Source organism: Astatotilapia calliptera, chromosome 16, assembly GCF_964374335.1.
Source record: "Astatotilapia calliptera chromosome 16, fAstCal68.1, whole genome shotgun sequence".
Classification (NCBI taxonomy): domain Eukaryota; kingdom Metazoa; phylum Chordata; class Actinopteri; order Cichliformes; family Cichlidae; genus Astatotilapia; species Astatotilapia calliptera.
Genome location: NC_137437.1, coordinates 25,633,263 through 25,649,381, shown reverse-complemented (window position 1 = coordinate 25,649,381; position 16,119 = coordinate 25,633,263). Strand labels below are relative to the sequence as shown.

Here is a 16,119-nt window from a genome sequence, read left to right as displayed (position 1 = left end):
AAATAAAGGAAAGCGCTAAAAAAAAAAAGGAAAAAGAAGAAAGCAAGAGATAAAGTGAAATGAAAACTGAGGGCCGATACTTCTTTGGTGTTTAGTCTCCCCCATCACCCTCTTTGGTATCACGTCATTCATCAGCCAGTAGTCCTAGCTCTTTGGAGGTCTAACAATAACAGGGAAATGTCTGCAGGAGTGAGTGGGACTAAATATAGAGAGGTAAAGCTAAACTTAACATTTCACCTTGCTTTACTCAAAGGTGTAAGAGCACGACTTTAAACAGAAGCATAAAAATGATGTGATGACATGCAAAAAGCTATGTTGAAAGACTTTGACATAACAAAAAGGAAAGTGAAGGCAAGGACTCCCACTTTGATTAATGATTTTGCTGACATTAAATTTTACAAGATAATAGACTTCCGTGAACATGAGAATAATAATATATCCTATTATGCTTGTCCTTTATATAGATGTGTGCTTTTTGTCATGGTTAAAGCAATGTGTTTCTGCCAGGAGAGTTCAACCAGTAATTTAACTTTTTTTTGTGGTGACCTGCTTAAAAGAGAAGTGACAGATGTTTGCGTTCTGTCTAAAAATACATGAAATTGGGTGACTTGTGCCAGTGAAGGTGCTAAGAACGGCAACAAAAAAGATTAAAGCTGAGGATAGAACCATACTGCATATGAGTAAATTGTAGCATATCAATCCCATAATACAGCATATATCATTCAATATTACAGTGGAAGAACAGTTATTTTACAAAAATTGGATGAAAAACTACGGTTTTGTCATGTAAAACATCAACATTTTTTCAGTTGCTGTTTATTCACTTTTTATACATTTTTTAGGATTAACAAAGGATGATACTGTGGACAAAGGCTGTATCAGGTGACCCTGAATGTTCTATGTTACGCTGCAATAGGCCTAGTGTTTGTTCTTTACTCACCTATTTTCACTCACAATGTCTTTATCACCACTTAATATACCAGATTGGTTACTATTAATCTCTGGATTTCTTTCTCAGTGGGTCTTTTGTCCTCCCTCCCATTGCCGCTAACAGGTCGCAGCAGATGGCAGTGCCTCCCTGAGTCTGGTTCTGCCAGAGGTTTCTGTTAAAAGGGAGTTTTGCCTTCCCATTGTCGTCAACTTCTTGCTCATAGGGGGTCGTCTAATTGTTGGGGTTTCCTTTCTATTAAAGGAGGGTCTTTACCCTACAATATAAAGTCCCTTGGGGTGACTGTTGTTGTGGTTTGGCATTATTATAAATTAAATTGAACTTAACAGGAATGAAATATAGCAGTTTATGAACTTCTACCATTCTGCAAACAGCCTTCTCCTCCATTTTCCTTTTTTTTTTTTTAACAGGTGACAAGTCCAGTGAGACAGTGTACTTCTTCTTCAAGTTAGGCTCATAGAGTACCCCTTCAGGTAGGGGTACTACCTACTGTACTTTACAATGAGGTAACAGACTGCCCTGTTCAACCATCAGTTCTTTGTGTAATGAGTTTGGAGTGAGACAGCCTTTGTGTGAATCCTGTTTATTCTCAGTAGTGCAGATCTCAGTGTGAGCTACTAGCTTTGTGTCATTCCTTTTTATACTCGTCCAGTATGCTCCAAACTGGGCTTAATCTAAAGCAACTATGACTGATGGCAGTCTGTAAGCTGTCTTATGGAGAAGCTTGCCAAACACAAACACAGAAAGGTTTTCAAATCAAATCCAGTATATGTCTGTATGTGCCTGCGCATGTGTGCATTAAGTACGCTATATGAGAATATGACTCAGCTTCAGCAACTTTCTGCCAAAGTAAATGAGAGGGATATAAATGTCTCCCCATCACTGTCCCTAAATATTACATCATGGGAGTTAACTTGTCTAACCTTGAATCACTTCACTTTATTTCTAAGTTGCAACTCTCTGTCCTTTAGACCAGAAGTAAAAAAGAAATAAGAAGAAATAGAGAATATGTTAACATCATTATCCGTATTTAGTTGATTGTTACATTATGTGTGGGTCAGTGGAGGTGTACCACAGTACCCATGAGTTTCTAGACCCAACATTTCCACTAATATTGCTATTACTCACTCATTGCAATACATGAAAGCTCTTCCACCTACACAAGAAACACTGAATGTCAGTCAGGATGAAAAAAAAGATCTAGTCAGCAGCTATTCCCTTGTTTCTCTTCAAGGGGTTGAGGGTGTAACTCCCATCCCCCTGCCCTCTAATTGATATATAACAACACTAGGACCCTACAGCAGTCCACGTGACCTTTGACCCTGACCCCTGATGGTCACAGCTGGGACAAAGTTCAGTGTAATCTTGCCCCTGGTTTCTCTGATCTGTGCTGTAGGTGAAGTAGCTAAAGGGACAGTAAAATGAAGTGTGGTAACTTGATCTGCTCTGGACATAAGTAGAGCAACAGGCACATCTCTGAGTCACAGAGTCAGCACACCAGTTTATCCACTTCAAAGACACTCAGGTCAATGGTAGTTAATGGGCCAGTATATGGACTTGTAAAGGGCAGCAATACATTAAAAGCAAGTCTTGTTAAGTGTAAGAAAACAAGCTCAATCATGCTCTTATCACAAGTCTAACTTGCTCAACAAGAGCTTAACATAACAAATGTTTCATTATGTTATAGTTTAGATAATTTATAACATAGTGCATAATTCAGTTTAATCAAGTTATGTAAAATATATTTTTTTATTTAAAGATTTTGATAATTATTTCAACTTAATTTGCGGGAGAAAAACAATTACTTGCTGTTAAAATCAAAACCATAATGGTTCACAATTTGGTTTTTACTTTTAAAATAAGCTCTTTATTTACTCATTTGCCAAAATTGGCTATTTGTGATTTTGGGATATCAGATTACTGAACGGAAAAAGAAAACAATTATAATTAAAACGTTCTGTTAAATCTCTACAGCTGGAGATGGTGATCCTAAAAGCCGGAGTGTCTGCAACAAATGCTGGTCGAGAAGCTTAGAGCACAGAGGTCTTTGGGGTTACAGGCTCAACAACTGCAACATATCAAATAGAGGATATTTCATCACTCTGTCCGGCCAAAGGAAAACCTGAATGTTTATGTGATCCCTCCTTGTATTCATCCCATCTCTTGTTTATGTGCGACCCTGAGCTTTGCCTGACGAATCATTGTTTGTGTTTTGTTCAAGGACAGACTAGCTGATGGCAATTGTTTGGGGATGCTGGAATCACAAATGCTGTTCATTTATATTTAAACAGTACTCAAGAAAGAAAAATGTGAGTACTGTAATTGTCAAAGTTCTTAATGTTCTTTTTCTTTACTTTTTTCATTTTTTAAGACACGCTTGCCTCAAAAATGTCATGATCTTCACTGCACTGGTAAAATATATGTTTACTCGTTACTAATGCTTCTTTGTAACACCGAGGTGTAAGATTTTCATAGTTTAGGGAGGTTTAGTACAAAATCTGACTGTGCTTATCAGTACAGTTGTATAATGCATACAACTTTTAATAGGATGTAATAAAATAAACTCCTCAGGATTTGTGCCAACTTATCTCAGGAACACGAAAGTAACAATAAATCATTTTACCCTCCCCCTTCCTCCTTACCTCTGGTCTCTTGCATTACCAAACTAATCCTTGTTTAAGGATAGGTTTGCTCTCTTTCTCCCTTTAAAGCAGTTTATCTGCTCAGGCTGATTTTGCACATGAAGTAGACGCAGTTCGCGGGGGCTTTTAAGCACTTGGATGATTAAAGAAGCTGAAACAGCAGTTGTCAAAATGAAAGAAGACAGATAGAGAAAGAGAAAGAGTAGGCTGACTGGTGGGCCTGTTCCCAAAGCATAATCAGCCCTGCTATTATTTGCCTGTCACCTCACCCTCTCATTCCAGACCTGAGAATTGGAATGTGAGGTGTGAATGTGTTTTGGTTCAATTTTTGTGCGAGTCCAGACACTATAAGCAAAGTTCACATACTGTGAGCACTGGCTTTTTATTCTACAGATGTCAAGCTTCTTTATCATCAACAATACAAATGTTACTGCGCTTTTACTAAAGTCTGACACAGTAATGTAGACTGTTGAACCCATGTAAAAACAATTACAAGGCAATGTTTTTACTGTATAAATAGTTTTAAACTTTTTTATTTTTGCTGATTAGCATGTAGCAAATAACTGACATAAACTTGGTATTTAATCAGAAAATCAAACTAGAGTTAAGCTATAACTTGTGGTAAACACTTTGGGTCTAAATGCTGCAGCGACTTTATTTATTTGAAAAACAATGAATCTAAGTTCCAAGTACAACCAGAAAGGACATTGTATTCTCCCTTCTTATGAAGAATGGACTTTAGTTTGTAATTATCCATTAATTCTATTTTGTATGCACAGCCAGTGTCTAGGGTGTTGGTTTGTTGCTGAAGAATGCTTTCAAAGCATGCAAGAATGTAATCTTTAACACTCTTTAGTGATGGGCTAAGCCCCCTGGACACTGCTAAGCAATCAGCCAGCTTCCAAGACAGATAACTGTATATCTGGATCACACGCACACAGACACACACGCACACACACTCATGCACTCATCAGTCCAGTCGGTGGCTCTGGAGTGAACATCCTGGGGAGGCTAAGCTCTTAATTTGTTCTGACCGGAGCACGTTGTGTCTCGGTAGGCCAATAGCCACGGCCTCTCCATCAATGTGAATGAGTGTTTGTCTGTGTATGTATGTGTGCGTGAGAAAGGGAGGGAGTGAGGGCTCAGTGCCACTGCCACATTATGAGAAATCATTTGTGAGCAGGAGTCTCTCAGGGCACTCTGCTTATCGGAGCGCAGTCAGTGGATGACGTGAGTAATTACAGATGATTCACCTTGAGGACTTGATCATCAGCAATATCTCTGTGTGTGTGACTCTCTCTCCCTCATTCCTTCCTGTCCTTTCCTCTCCCTGCTTCCGTCTCCCTCTCCCCACCCCTCTCTCTTCATCCCTCTATCAGTCTCCTTCTTTTTGATCCTCCCCCCATTCCCTTCTCTATCTCTCTGGAGTTATTCTCATTTAACAATGACATTGACTCACATTCCTGCAGCATTTTTATGAATTATATAACCACACGCTCTTCATCTGAACTTGGTCAAAGCAAAAAACTTGAAGTAAAACAGACATGGTTGCACAAATTGCCTAACCTCTGTCAAAAAAGTCTGGTGTCCAGCGCTGGATCAAATAGCTGTATCAATGAGTATTTCCCTAGCTGCTTACATGTGAATAATGTCTATCAACACAACATCAATCTGGCCTGTCAGCTGGTCATGCAGTTGTTGTGTAGGTTGCAATTGTCTTTTGACTAAATACATTTTAAGGACCTGAAGTTTTTCCTTTGGGTAATTTTTTCATTGTGGTTGAACCTCATGAAAAAACCGAGTGCTCTGTTGGTGCCAGCTCTGTATATGGCCGAGAGAAACAAGGTTTGGCAGCTCAATGGAACAAATGACTGGATTACCTTAAGCCACTGCCAAGGAGTAATTCTAACACTTAATAAAGGAGAAAGAAGGAAGTGTGTGTGTGCGTGTGTGAATGAGTGTGTGTGTTTGTGTGTGAGAGAGAGACAGTGGGCTTGCTCAGAGGCACAGAAGTCTAACTAGTTGGAGAAATAAACACTGAACGAGAGCCCATTGGAGGATTTTAGAAGCAGAGACTGATATATGACCTTTTTTTTTTTACATCCAATGAAATAATGCTAATACTAAAAACAATATTAATGTGATTCCTCCTTGTGCTCCTGTTAATTTCAATTGCATTAATGGATAAAACAAACTTGGAAAAATGCTTGATAAAAGGTTACAGTAGTTTCTGTAATATAATGAAAGACAGACAAAATGAAGTGTTGCATATTATGGATTAGCAAATCAAAGGTTTACTTGATATTGCCATGTGGGTGGGTGTTGTTTATACTACTATAAATTAATGTTGGTCCATGGCGACTGATTGAACTGACCTATCAGATTGCTGTGATGTCCTAGCTGTGCTACTCTGAGAATAAGGCCATAAAACACTAGCACCATTAGCCCTGTGGGGCAGAAGTATTATCAATAGAAGAAAATACATAGAGTTGACATTGTGGTAAATGAATAGATTAAAACACATGTGTTTATGAAAGTCAAAGTTGAGTTAATATTTTTAGATGAAGTTAATGTTTTTGCTTGTTTTCAGTCACATTCTGTTAATTTTACACAATACTTGTGTAGGCTTCAGCAACACAGGCCTAGAGGTTGATACATGACCCCTTTGTCAACCTGCAGGTCACTAGGGATAAATATATATTTCCCAACCGGATGGCAAGCAGTTGCTGACTGATTGAAATCGGTCGCAAAAAGGGTGCTCTAAAAACTTCCTTGCGATTGCTTTAGTGACTAGCAGTATGACACAACTGCCCATCGTTTGCAACGAAACTTGAAACTTGTCCACAAACACTCACTAAGTAACCACGGAGTGATAGTGAGACATAAAAAAGTGCAACACAAACTGGAAACAGAGAACACCATCTCCATTTCCGATTGCACTGTTCACAATTCCATAACCTCTCCGTAAGCAATTGGTGCATTTTTTGCAGACAACTCATCATCTTCCAAAGAAATTACTGGCATCCGCGCCAATGTGGTAGCGATCAAAGCAATCACAAGAACCTTTTCAGTGCATCACTGTTCATGACCAATTTCACAAAACAACACAAAGCTACATCTCACAACCATTCGCCAGTCAGTCAGGGAATGAAAATTTTTTCCAAGTGACCGCTAGTTATCATGGGGTCATTGACCAGTGTTTAGGCCTGCATAACTGAGATGTAATTTGTTTGGTTTAATCACCAAAACTACTTGATGTTAAGAAAACAAAAATATGATTTGGGTTAATATAAACCCATTTGATGATGATTATATAAACCCATGATTTCTGGAACAAAGGTATTAAAAGTATGACATGAGAACAGTGTGTCTAGTCAGTGATGGCCATTTAACACCATTATTTAAGATACTGTAGGAACAATACTAACATGGCAACATCACATTGTGCAACAAGTCAGCTTTTGATGGAATTTCCTGTTAAACGCTATCTGAGTTGTTAATGGGAGGCTGGAAGTAAATCTGGAATTCTTTTGCAGATGTTTTTGGACCAAAAGTCCAAAATGTATGCTTTTTCATGTTTAATCTTTATTTATACATACATGTATTCAAAAACACAAACACATATACAGGCAGTATGATTGTATGGTGAGCTCTGAATACTTTACCCTGCTAGATAAAAAAATGAACAAAATGCCTAAAAAAGTGGGTTAATCGTCATTGGATGATTGTTTCAACACGGCATAGTGAGAACGACAAAAATCTGAAAAAGCTGATTTCACGGTTGAAGCTGACATTCAATTCATGTTATTGGATCTGTCTCCTAAATGCAAACATATTCAGGCATGATGTGGGTAAATATAGAGATGGAAGATACTCACCCCATGTGATGGGTAGGAAATCCATCCTAACTCCCCTTGGCTTGCTTTTGAGTCTAACAGGTTGACTGTGGTGAGGAAGAGAGAGAGGAAAAACAAAGAAAACATATGAGTGTCTAGCCCTTGTTAGCCCCAATTAGCCTTTATCTAATCCCACAGGAGGATTCACCAACCTCAAGCACTGATCATGACTCTATTTACTCAGCTGCCCCCCACGCACACACAGACATATGCACATACACACAACCACAAGCACTTGTACTGATGTCTTTGTGAGGAGATTCATTGATATAACCCATTCCCTAGACCCTTAGCCTACCCGTCCCTAAACCGATTTAACTCTAAAACTAAGTGTTAACACTTAAGGGGCTCTTGGAAGAGAGAAGAAAGTTAAGACTGGTCAAATTGTCCTCACTTCTCCAACACATCCTTGTTCTGAAGGTAAGTGAATAAAGTAGGCTTTGTATCCTTGCTTTGTAAGGCATCAAATCAAAACTTCACTGGGCAAACAATGAAAATATCCTGAAAAGGTACTGAACTAAAGTACAGTCAGTTTTTCAAAAACCACCAGATGTCTTTTTTCCTTTTTTTTCTTTCTTTTTTTAAAGACTTTTCTTTTGACCCATCTGACCCCCATTCTACCGACCCACACACATATCCATGGAAAATAGAGTGTAACCAGGTGAAGCAAAACTCTATTGGATCTAAATTCAAATGCAATCACCGGTTTCAGAGGTGGTCCGAAATTCAATTGGCCACACTGAAATCAAAATATAAATCCAATCCAGAATGAATGGAAAAAAACAGTTTTAAGTGTGTCTCCTGCCAGAAATTCGTTCTTTTCAAACACACATCAAGCAGCAGAAGGGGATCCATGTCTAATAGAGGAAATATGACTGAGGACAAATAAGACAAGGAGCTTCAGTGGTTAAATCATGCAAGTGCAGGCTCTGGCTTAGCAAAACAGGATTCAAATTATGGAATTTAAGGGACCGAACGAATAACTATGTCTGTTGTGCAGAAGTTTTGAAGTCACAAATTACTTATGAAAGCGCTTTTATTGCCTACCTCCACAGAACATAATTAGAAGTACACTTGTGAATAGTAGATGTGATGGCCAAATTGACTCTGACACAGAGTATCTTAAAAGGAGCTGAAGCATTTTCTATTCTTAGTGTATACACTTGGCTGTGGAGTGAATAATTGTCATTGAATACAACTGTCAGCATGGGTCATGACACATGGAGTGAGGAATGTGAAGGCAGCTTTATGCTCAAAGGATGCCCCACTTCAGCAACCAAACTGTCACGAGCAATTTGGCAATAGATTCTGTCTAGCGACACAAAGCTCAGACTAATAAAGCTTAGTGCTCTCACCTCAAACAACAATTTATGTAGTTAGAATAAAATACACAAAAAGATTTTGGTGGTGTTCATGACGTAAATTATTTACAGTTAATCCCTTTTAGTCCTGTTTTTCAAACAGTACTGAGGAAAAATAGGATGCTTAAATATAATGTTTCTGACAAGCAATGGTATGGTGGAGAAAAAAAGCACATAAACCTACAGTGGGCTAAATTGGGACACATTATACTTTTAATATGTTACTGTGCAATAGAAAATGTAGCTTAGGATTATGTGAATTTGGTAAAAAAGTAAAGGACAGACAACCATTTATTATAAAGAAAAAAAGAGCAATACACTTCATCAGTTCCAGCAACACTGACTCAGCCTCTTTTTACTTATCCCGTTGAGAGCAAAGCAGTCGACAGCTCTGAACACTCAAACAAGTAGCAAACACTTAGCAACGCAAGTGGACACATACAGCAAAGTGAAGCAGCAGTGCAGTAGAGGCCCTGCAGCTGTAACTCTATTCACTGTGAGAATATGAAGAATGCATTCTTCCTTCATTCTCCTGTGCAAGGCTTCAGTAAGCAAGAATGTCCACATATCAAGTGTTTATCAAGTCATGATGGACCGCTGGCTCACAGGGAAGCCTTTTAAGTCAAACACAATCTACCCCTGTCAAGCACCGGGATCTAAATTTGCAAGAAGAAGCGATCTCACTTCTCTGTGAATGGGTTGTTGTTTTGTACTACAGAAAAAGTTGGAGAAGGAAGTGATTCTTTGTTTCAGACTTATCAGGTAAACATCAGCCAATGTGGCATAAAAGGACCTTAAAATGAAGCATAGAAAGGCAGACACAAACACCTAGATTTATTATTCTGGACTCAAAACACAATAGATGTTCACCTGAGCTGCAGTCATGCTAAACCGCTGAGCCAGTTGAGTGGCAGTGGACACATTCATATTAGAGTTTAATGAAGCTATCTGTTCATGTCAGATAATAGCAGCTCAGCATCCAGGGCCATTGCTTCCAATTTACATTTCTCAACGAGCCGAGCCCAACACTCAAATTGAGCCGAGTGAGGGAATTTGAGAGCAGAAAATTAGACAGCTCTCATATCGCAGGAGTAAAAAGCCCCCTCCAGCTGCACTTGGCTGAAGAAATCAGTACCCACACATGCGCACAAATGCATGTACGTTCACAAATACATGCAAAGCACAACAAACACAAAGGACGCATCCTCAACTAAGAAGCAAGAAGAACTGAGATACTCTGAAACACAAAAAACGCTATATACTGAGAGGTAGTCAAATGATGCCAACACATGAAATCCTCCAAAGGAAAGCGTTTGCAAGCACATGATGTAGTTGGACATGGACACGCACATCTACTGTATGCATTCATTTTTTGTAGAACCTGACCAAAACGTGCAGTTTTTCTCACACATGCGCATTCAAGCAAACACAAGTGCACACATCAACATTTGCTGACAGTCTTTTTACTCTCTCGCTCAATCTCTCTCTCTCTCTCTCTCTCTCACACACACACACACACACACACACACAGTCAGTTAGCAAGCTAGCGTCAGCCAAGCATATAGCCCCTGCCCCAACAGGGAGTGCCTCTAAACGGGAACTACGAGTATTAATAGCAAACTCAGCCAGCCTGTCTGGGAGGGAGCAAAACATCACAGAGGTAGAAACAGGTGAATCAATATATAAAGCAAACTAAGGTCACCATCAAACGCCCACACTCATAACCCTAGCCCCGAGGAATGGAAGACATCCTTTTTTCACTTGCTGGTGACCTATATCGCTTGGCATATTATGTGTTGAACACTGTAGCAAACAAAGCAAGAAAGGGTACTTTTTCTGATGCCAGTGTTACCATGAGTAACGGCTCAGATGAAAATAATAACTGTACAATACAAAAATCTCATGAAATAGTTCTCCACTGCAGCCACATATTTCACAGCTGATGTTAGAGGGGAGAAAGAAGAGTCAGTCAGTCAGAGACTAAGGAGAGGGGCATGACCAAAGAATCAGCTTCCTCCATAATAGAATAGCATAGAACACATGTCCTTATCTATCAATATCTGCTATTTGAAAGAGTGGATGATGCTTTGCAGCCTGGTTCCATGCATCTGAAGGTTGGCAGGCCGCAGTGCAGGCAAAGCAAGCGACTTGTGTCTGTGTTAAAGGGTGAAGTGTTCACCTCCCATTATGAATTATTCAAGAGCAGAGTCGCTCTGTCTGATGTTGCTGCTGCTTGCCCAGCCCCTCTGCTCCCATTTCTCTTTCTTTCTTTCTTTCTTTCTTTCTTTCTTTCTTTCTTTCTTTCTTTCTTTCTTTCTCATATAATTTACACAGACATAAAGGCATAGAGCACTCCTGCACACCATGACCACGTACTGTATATCTACACATGTAGTCTCCCTAAATACGGATTTTTTTCGCCTAACTCTGAAGATAAAACGTTAAAATGAGGATGACACCCTTCGGTCAGCATACACATATAAATATAGGCATTTAGAATACATGGGGACGGGAGTGAGGGGTATTTTGCGTCTGCGCACATTTCCATCCCCTCTGAAAAGTACCATCGCTCTGAGACGCACATCAGCCCCAGCGGGACTGCTGAGCCGGGCTCTCCGGGCCAAGCCTCCCTAACGCCGACTAAAAATACCAGAGGCCTCCGGACGTCCCGCAGCGAGCCAGCATTACACCACCTAGAAGGACATGCTGCACCACATCATAGAAACTAATGACTTTCGAAACTTTAGATATTTTTTTTCTTCTAATTATGTGGAATTTAAACGATATCGGATAGCTAATGTCAGCACAAAGTCTCCTCAAAGGCTTCTCAAAGTGAAAATGAATCCTCTCCGCTGAAATCTATTACTGAGGCGTTTCTCTGTATTTCCTTAAACTTTTCCTAAAGTTTTACGGGATCATTAAGACCTAATGAAAACCACACAGTAAAATTAAATAAAAATGCTTGCTGAGGTGCGGTGCGGAGACGGAAAATTCAACGAAGTACAGACGCGAGGAAAACATCATAAGTTTGTCGTCATCCTTTTAAACTTGAGGTTTCTTTTCTATACTGATGCTTTTTTTCCCCTTTACTTGTTATAACGCACTTGATTCATTTCCTAATTTACTGATAGCTTATATAAACTACAGTAAGACGTCAGCGAAGTCACAGAAGATGTTTTTATGGCCATCGAGTTTTAAACGTACAAACAGCCCCCCATGGTCAAGTGGACTGTTTTATAATCTCTGCGCCAGGGTAGATTTGATCACCTTCAACTTATTGGCGTGAAATAAAAAATAAAGCCTGTAAAAGTGACGTTATGTTTCGGTCGTGTAAACAGTGACCTACAGTTCAACGTAAAAGATCATGAAAAAAGAGTGTCTTCGAATTCGTCACATTATGTTTATGAAAATCAGTATTTTCAAAATTGGTACAGCTTTCCAGCGTGTTTATTGTCTGCTTTATTTTTAAAGCAAAAGTTTATGATCTAAATAAAGATTAAGAAAGATCCAAGAAAGCCCTTTAAGTGCATATATACTCTGTGATTATACCTCTGATTTTCTTTTGTGTCACGGAAAAAAATGTGTGTGGACCTCATTCTAAGGTTTGTAGTAAATTACTATGTTTTTCTACTTTGTTACTTGTAGAAATTAATGATCGATATGAGTTCTCTTTCATCGTGAGGACTGTCAAAGTTGACCAAAACAGACGTGTGTTTCCATCTGTTTAACTTTTAACCCGAACCGGAGAAACAGCGCTTAAGTGATTCAAAACGTCTTTGTCGTCTTCATATTTGTGGTGTACAAGTCTATATGAATTTCTATACAATGTGCTGTATAGACGAGGCAGCTCGATACTGACACTCTCTGGCTGATTTATGACTCTGGAGGGCGAACATAATTGCCTGATTTCTTCATTGTATTGACACTTTCCCTGTTCCAGCTAACATGCAAACTGTTTAGTTAGTTTATCTGTTTGTGTGTGTGTGTGTGTCTTCTCATCGTTTCTTTTCTCTCTGATATTCACTCGTATAAATTACACGTTTATCCTAAACTCTTAAATTATCCCCCGCCCCACTCACTCCGCGTTCTGTATCGTCTCACTTTCTCCCTTTCCTCCAAACGCACAATAAAATACTAACACACTCCTACCAGTAGAATTGTGTGTATTTTTTTAGGGTCAATGTGTATTTGCTTATTTTTTTACCATCGTGAGCCAAACTAAAACTTCACCAGTCTTATTTTTCAATCAAATGCTTATATGTGGATTTGCATTAGGCCTGGGTGGCTTTGACTCTTTTCTATTTTTTTTTTTTTTGCTTCACCACAGAACTGCACATTTTCCCGACCCATGCCTTCGTGTCAAACACCATAAATTAAATCGTATGCTCTCTTGCATTGCGTTAACAACTAAGGAGATATATTTCCCAGACACCAAATGCTGTGCATAAAAAAGGGGACAGTCTTTTTTTTTTTTTTTGCATCAAATGAATGGTTTACATTCCACAAACATTTTTCGTTAAGAAAACATTGATTTTAGGCTTGATGGCTTAAAAGAAATCACAAAACTTATAGGGTCAGAAGAAAATCCACTGAAATGTGACTGGCCTGATGAATTAATTCATTTATTAAGTGCGCGACAAGTGAAACTTTTAGTTTGATAATCGTTGGATTATAAAACAGATCCTTTGGCGTGACCTACAAACTAACGTCCAAAACTTTCCAAACTTCTCCAACAACATCAGCCTTGATCTGGAAGTTTACACGGGGTGGGTTTGTCTCTGAACATTCAATTACTGTGGTGTAAACTGAAACATCTACAGTATACGGACGGATTCCATTACTTTCTCGCCATTAAGGTTTAAACTGTTGGATATCCTAAACTGAGACCTTTGTGCTGATAATTCACATAAAGCACCATTTAGATGGCTATCGTGTTAATAGGTTCTATTCACATTTACAGACTCATTTTTCATTTTTTCTTTCGGACTTTTACCCAGAATAACTTTAAACATTATCCCTTACTTGATGTGACATAAACCACAGAGAACTGGACATTAAAAATAAACTCAATTACATTTTTTTCTGTCTCTTGTGGAGTGCTAAGGGTTGGAGCTCATCCTCAGAGTGCATTTGCATTTACTGCCCCTGCTTAACACACACACATACACACACTTTGACCCGAACATGTTAAAGTTTTAAAGATGTCAGGATGTAAACCAATAATTTACAAAGTTCAAACCAAATCTCCCTCTGTTGTGTAAAGGTTTTTTTTCCCTTTCTTTATTGTTTGTAGTTTAGTTTCATATGTTTGAATAAATGACTGTGCTGCTAGTGGACGTGTCTACCGTAGCCTTTTTCTGCCCCGGCTTCAAAATACTGCCACAAGCTTATATTCGCCTAGAAAGCGACCAAGACCTAAAGAGAGATAAAGTGCAACGTCTTTGTCGCTCATTTATCATGAAATCGGCTTTAAATGCAACTTTTAAAAAAGTCGTGAAACTGCAGATTTACATGATCACAAAGATAGACTTAATCTTTATTCGAGTCGAACCCATTAAAAAAGCAGCCACGTTTTTACGCACTATGCGAATATTCTCATATTCTATTTATTGCCTTAAAACTGAGTTAAGCTCACAGTTACCCAGTAACTGGGGCGTCTACCCCAAATGGATTCTTGGGTAAAACAGACAGACACGCACATCTCATATAAACACAAATATCGGAGTTTCTTTACGTCCATTCGTCCCACAATCACGCGTCTTTGGGAGCTGTCTCGACATCACTTAGTTTATTCATCTCTATTTGAAAACTATTAAGTCATCTTAGCCAAATTATCGGAAATCGCGCTACCTTGTCTGGCTTGTTCGGATTTGGATTCAAGTTTACTCTCTGATTATTACTATCTGCTGGCGATCTTATCCAGTTTTATCGGTGATGTCCGGTGTCACCGTGATTCGCTCTGGATAGTCCTTTGATTTTTGAGACTATAATTTAGACAGTAAGCCCTCGACGAGCGCACAGCTCTGACCGCGATACGTGCCGTAGCGCACCATTCATACATAAACACAAGTGCGCACATACACACAAACACACATGTCCGCAGCCTGAGTTCCCTTACCTTCATTGGGGGGATAGAAGACGGGAAACGCGGGGATAACGCAGGACAACAAAAGAAGTAAAACGAAAAGGAGTGATCGCGGATTGCAATCCATGGCGGCGGATCAGAGACACATAACTCCATGAAGCCACTGACTAATCTGGGAACGTCTTCTCCCCACTCAGCTTTCTCACTCTCTCTTGCTCCGTCTCCCTCCGGTTGGAGGAGTTTTCCGCTGGGTCCTACAGAGTCTTACATACATCAAAACAGCGTTCAAGTTCATCACAGGTCATTTTAGAATTTCTACCACAGGCGTCTTTAAAAAAGAAAAAGAAAGAAAGAAAAAGAATGACGAATTCAGCAGTTCAGCGTATTTTATCGTCTATTTCACCGAAATCTGTAACATGAATCAATTCGAATGGAGAGCAGGGGCTGAGATAAACGTAATGGGTTTATCTAGAAACAACAGTCTGCACTATGTTTTCTTTTACCAAATCTTTCCTTACACTTAAAGAGTGTTTATTCTCTCCCAAAATATCTGATCATAATGGATTACATTTGGCTCAGTTACTATTATGAATGAAAATGCAGTGTGAGCCCGTGTTTAAACAAAGCCACATAAGCACCATGAGAAACTTTATTTATTTATTAAATATATAAATAACATAAAGTCTGTGGTTAAAGGCCATACTTTAATTTATTTGTTCGTTTTGGTTTAAGCTTTGACTTTTAGTGACCTCTTGTTTTTAAACTGGAAACTGGGGCAGACAACAGTATGATGTTATGGTGTCAATCCTGCTTTGGCAAAAACTGTAAAGCACTGCAAAAGTGCAAAAGAACAGTGAGTCACACAGGATTATTAAATAAGGGTACAAACACAATTGTTTTGTCATATTATGCGGCTGTTTTGTAATATAACATTGACAAATTTATATTATATTTAAGCTTCTAGCTATGTTTAACCTATAATTCATACTATATAAACATATAATTCTGAAGAACCAAAATACCTATTTGTTTATACTGTTTTCCATGTTGTAATACTCACCCACAGTAGGATGAAATTTTATTTATCTTTGTGCTGAAGGACATATGTCGTATGTGTATTTCGTTCTACTGTCTGCATTTTACTTTGAAGGCCATTAGGGGCCCCTGACACCACAATACTTGACGT

General features: G+C 38.9%; 1 protein-coding gene across 4 annotated transcripts in view; it reads right to left on the bottom strand.

The window, feature by feature from the left end:
* epha3 (eph receptor A3) overlaps positions 1-15,182 on the bottom strand; it is an 89,214-nt gene extending 74,032 nt beyond the window's left edge. For 2 of the 4 annotated variants that reach the window (XM_026145864.2, XM_080291168.1), the window contains exons 1-2: positions 14,967-15,181; positions 7,470-7,534 (exon numbers count right to left, since the gene is read on the bottom strand). In XM_026145864.2, the coding sequence (XP_026001649.1) occupies positions 7,470-7,534; positions 14,967-15,060 (159 nt within the window). In that variant the 5' untranslated portion in view covers positions 15,061-15,181. Of the gene's footprint in view, positions 1-7,469; positions 7,535-14,966 lie in introns of all 4 variants that reach the window. The other 2 variants (XM_080291169.1, XM_026145863.2) reach the window with 2 other exon arrangements.
* Positions 15,183-16,119: the final 937 nt, after the last annotated feature.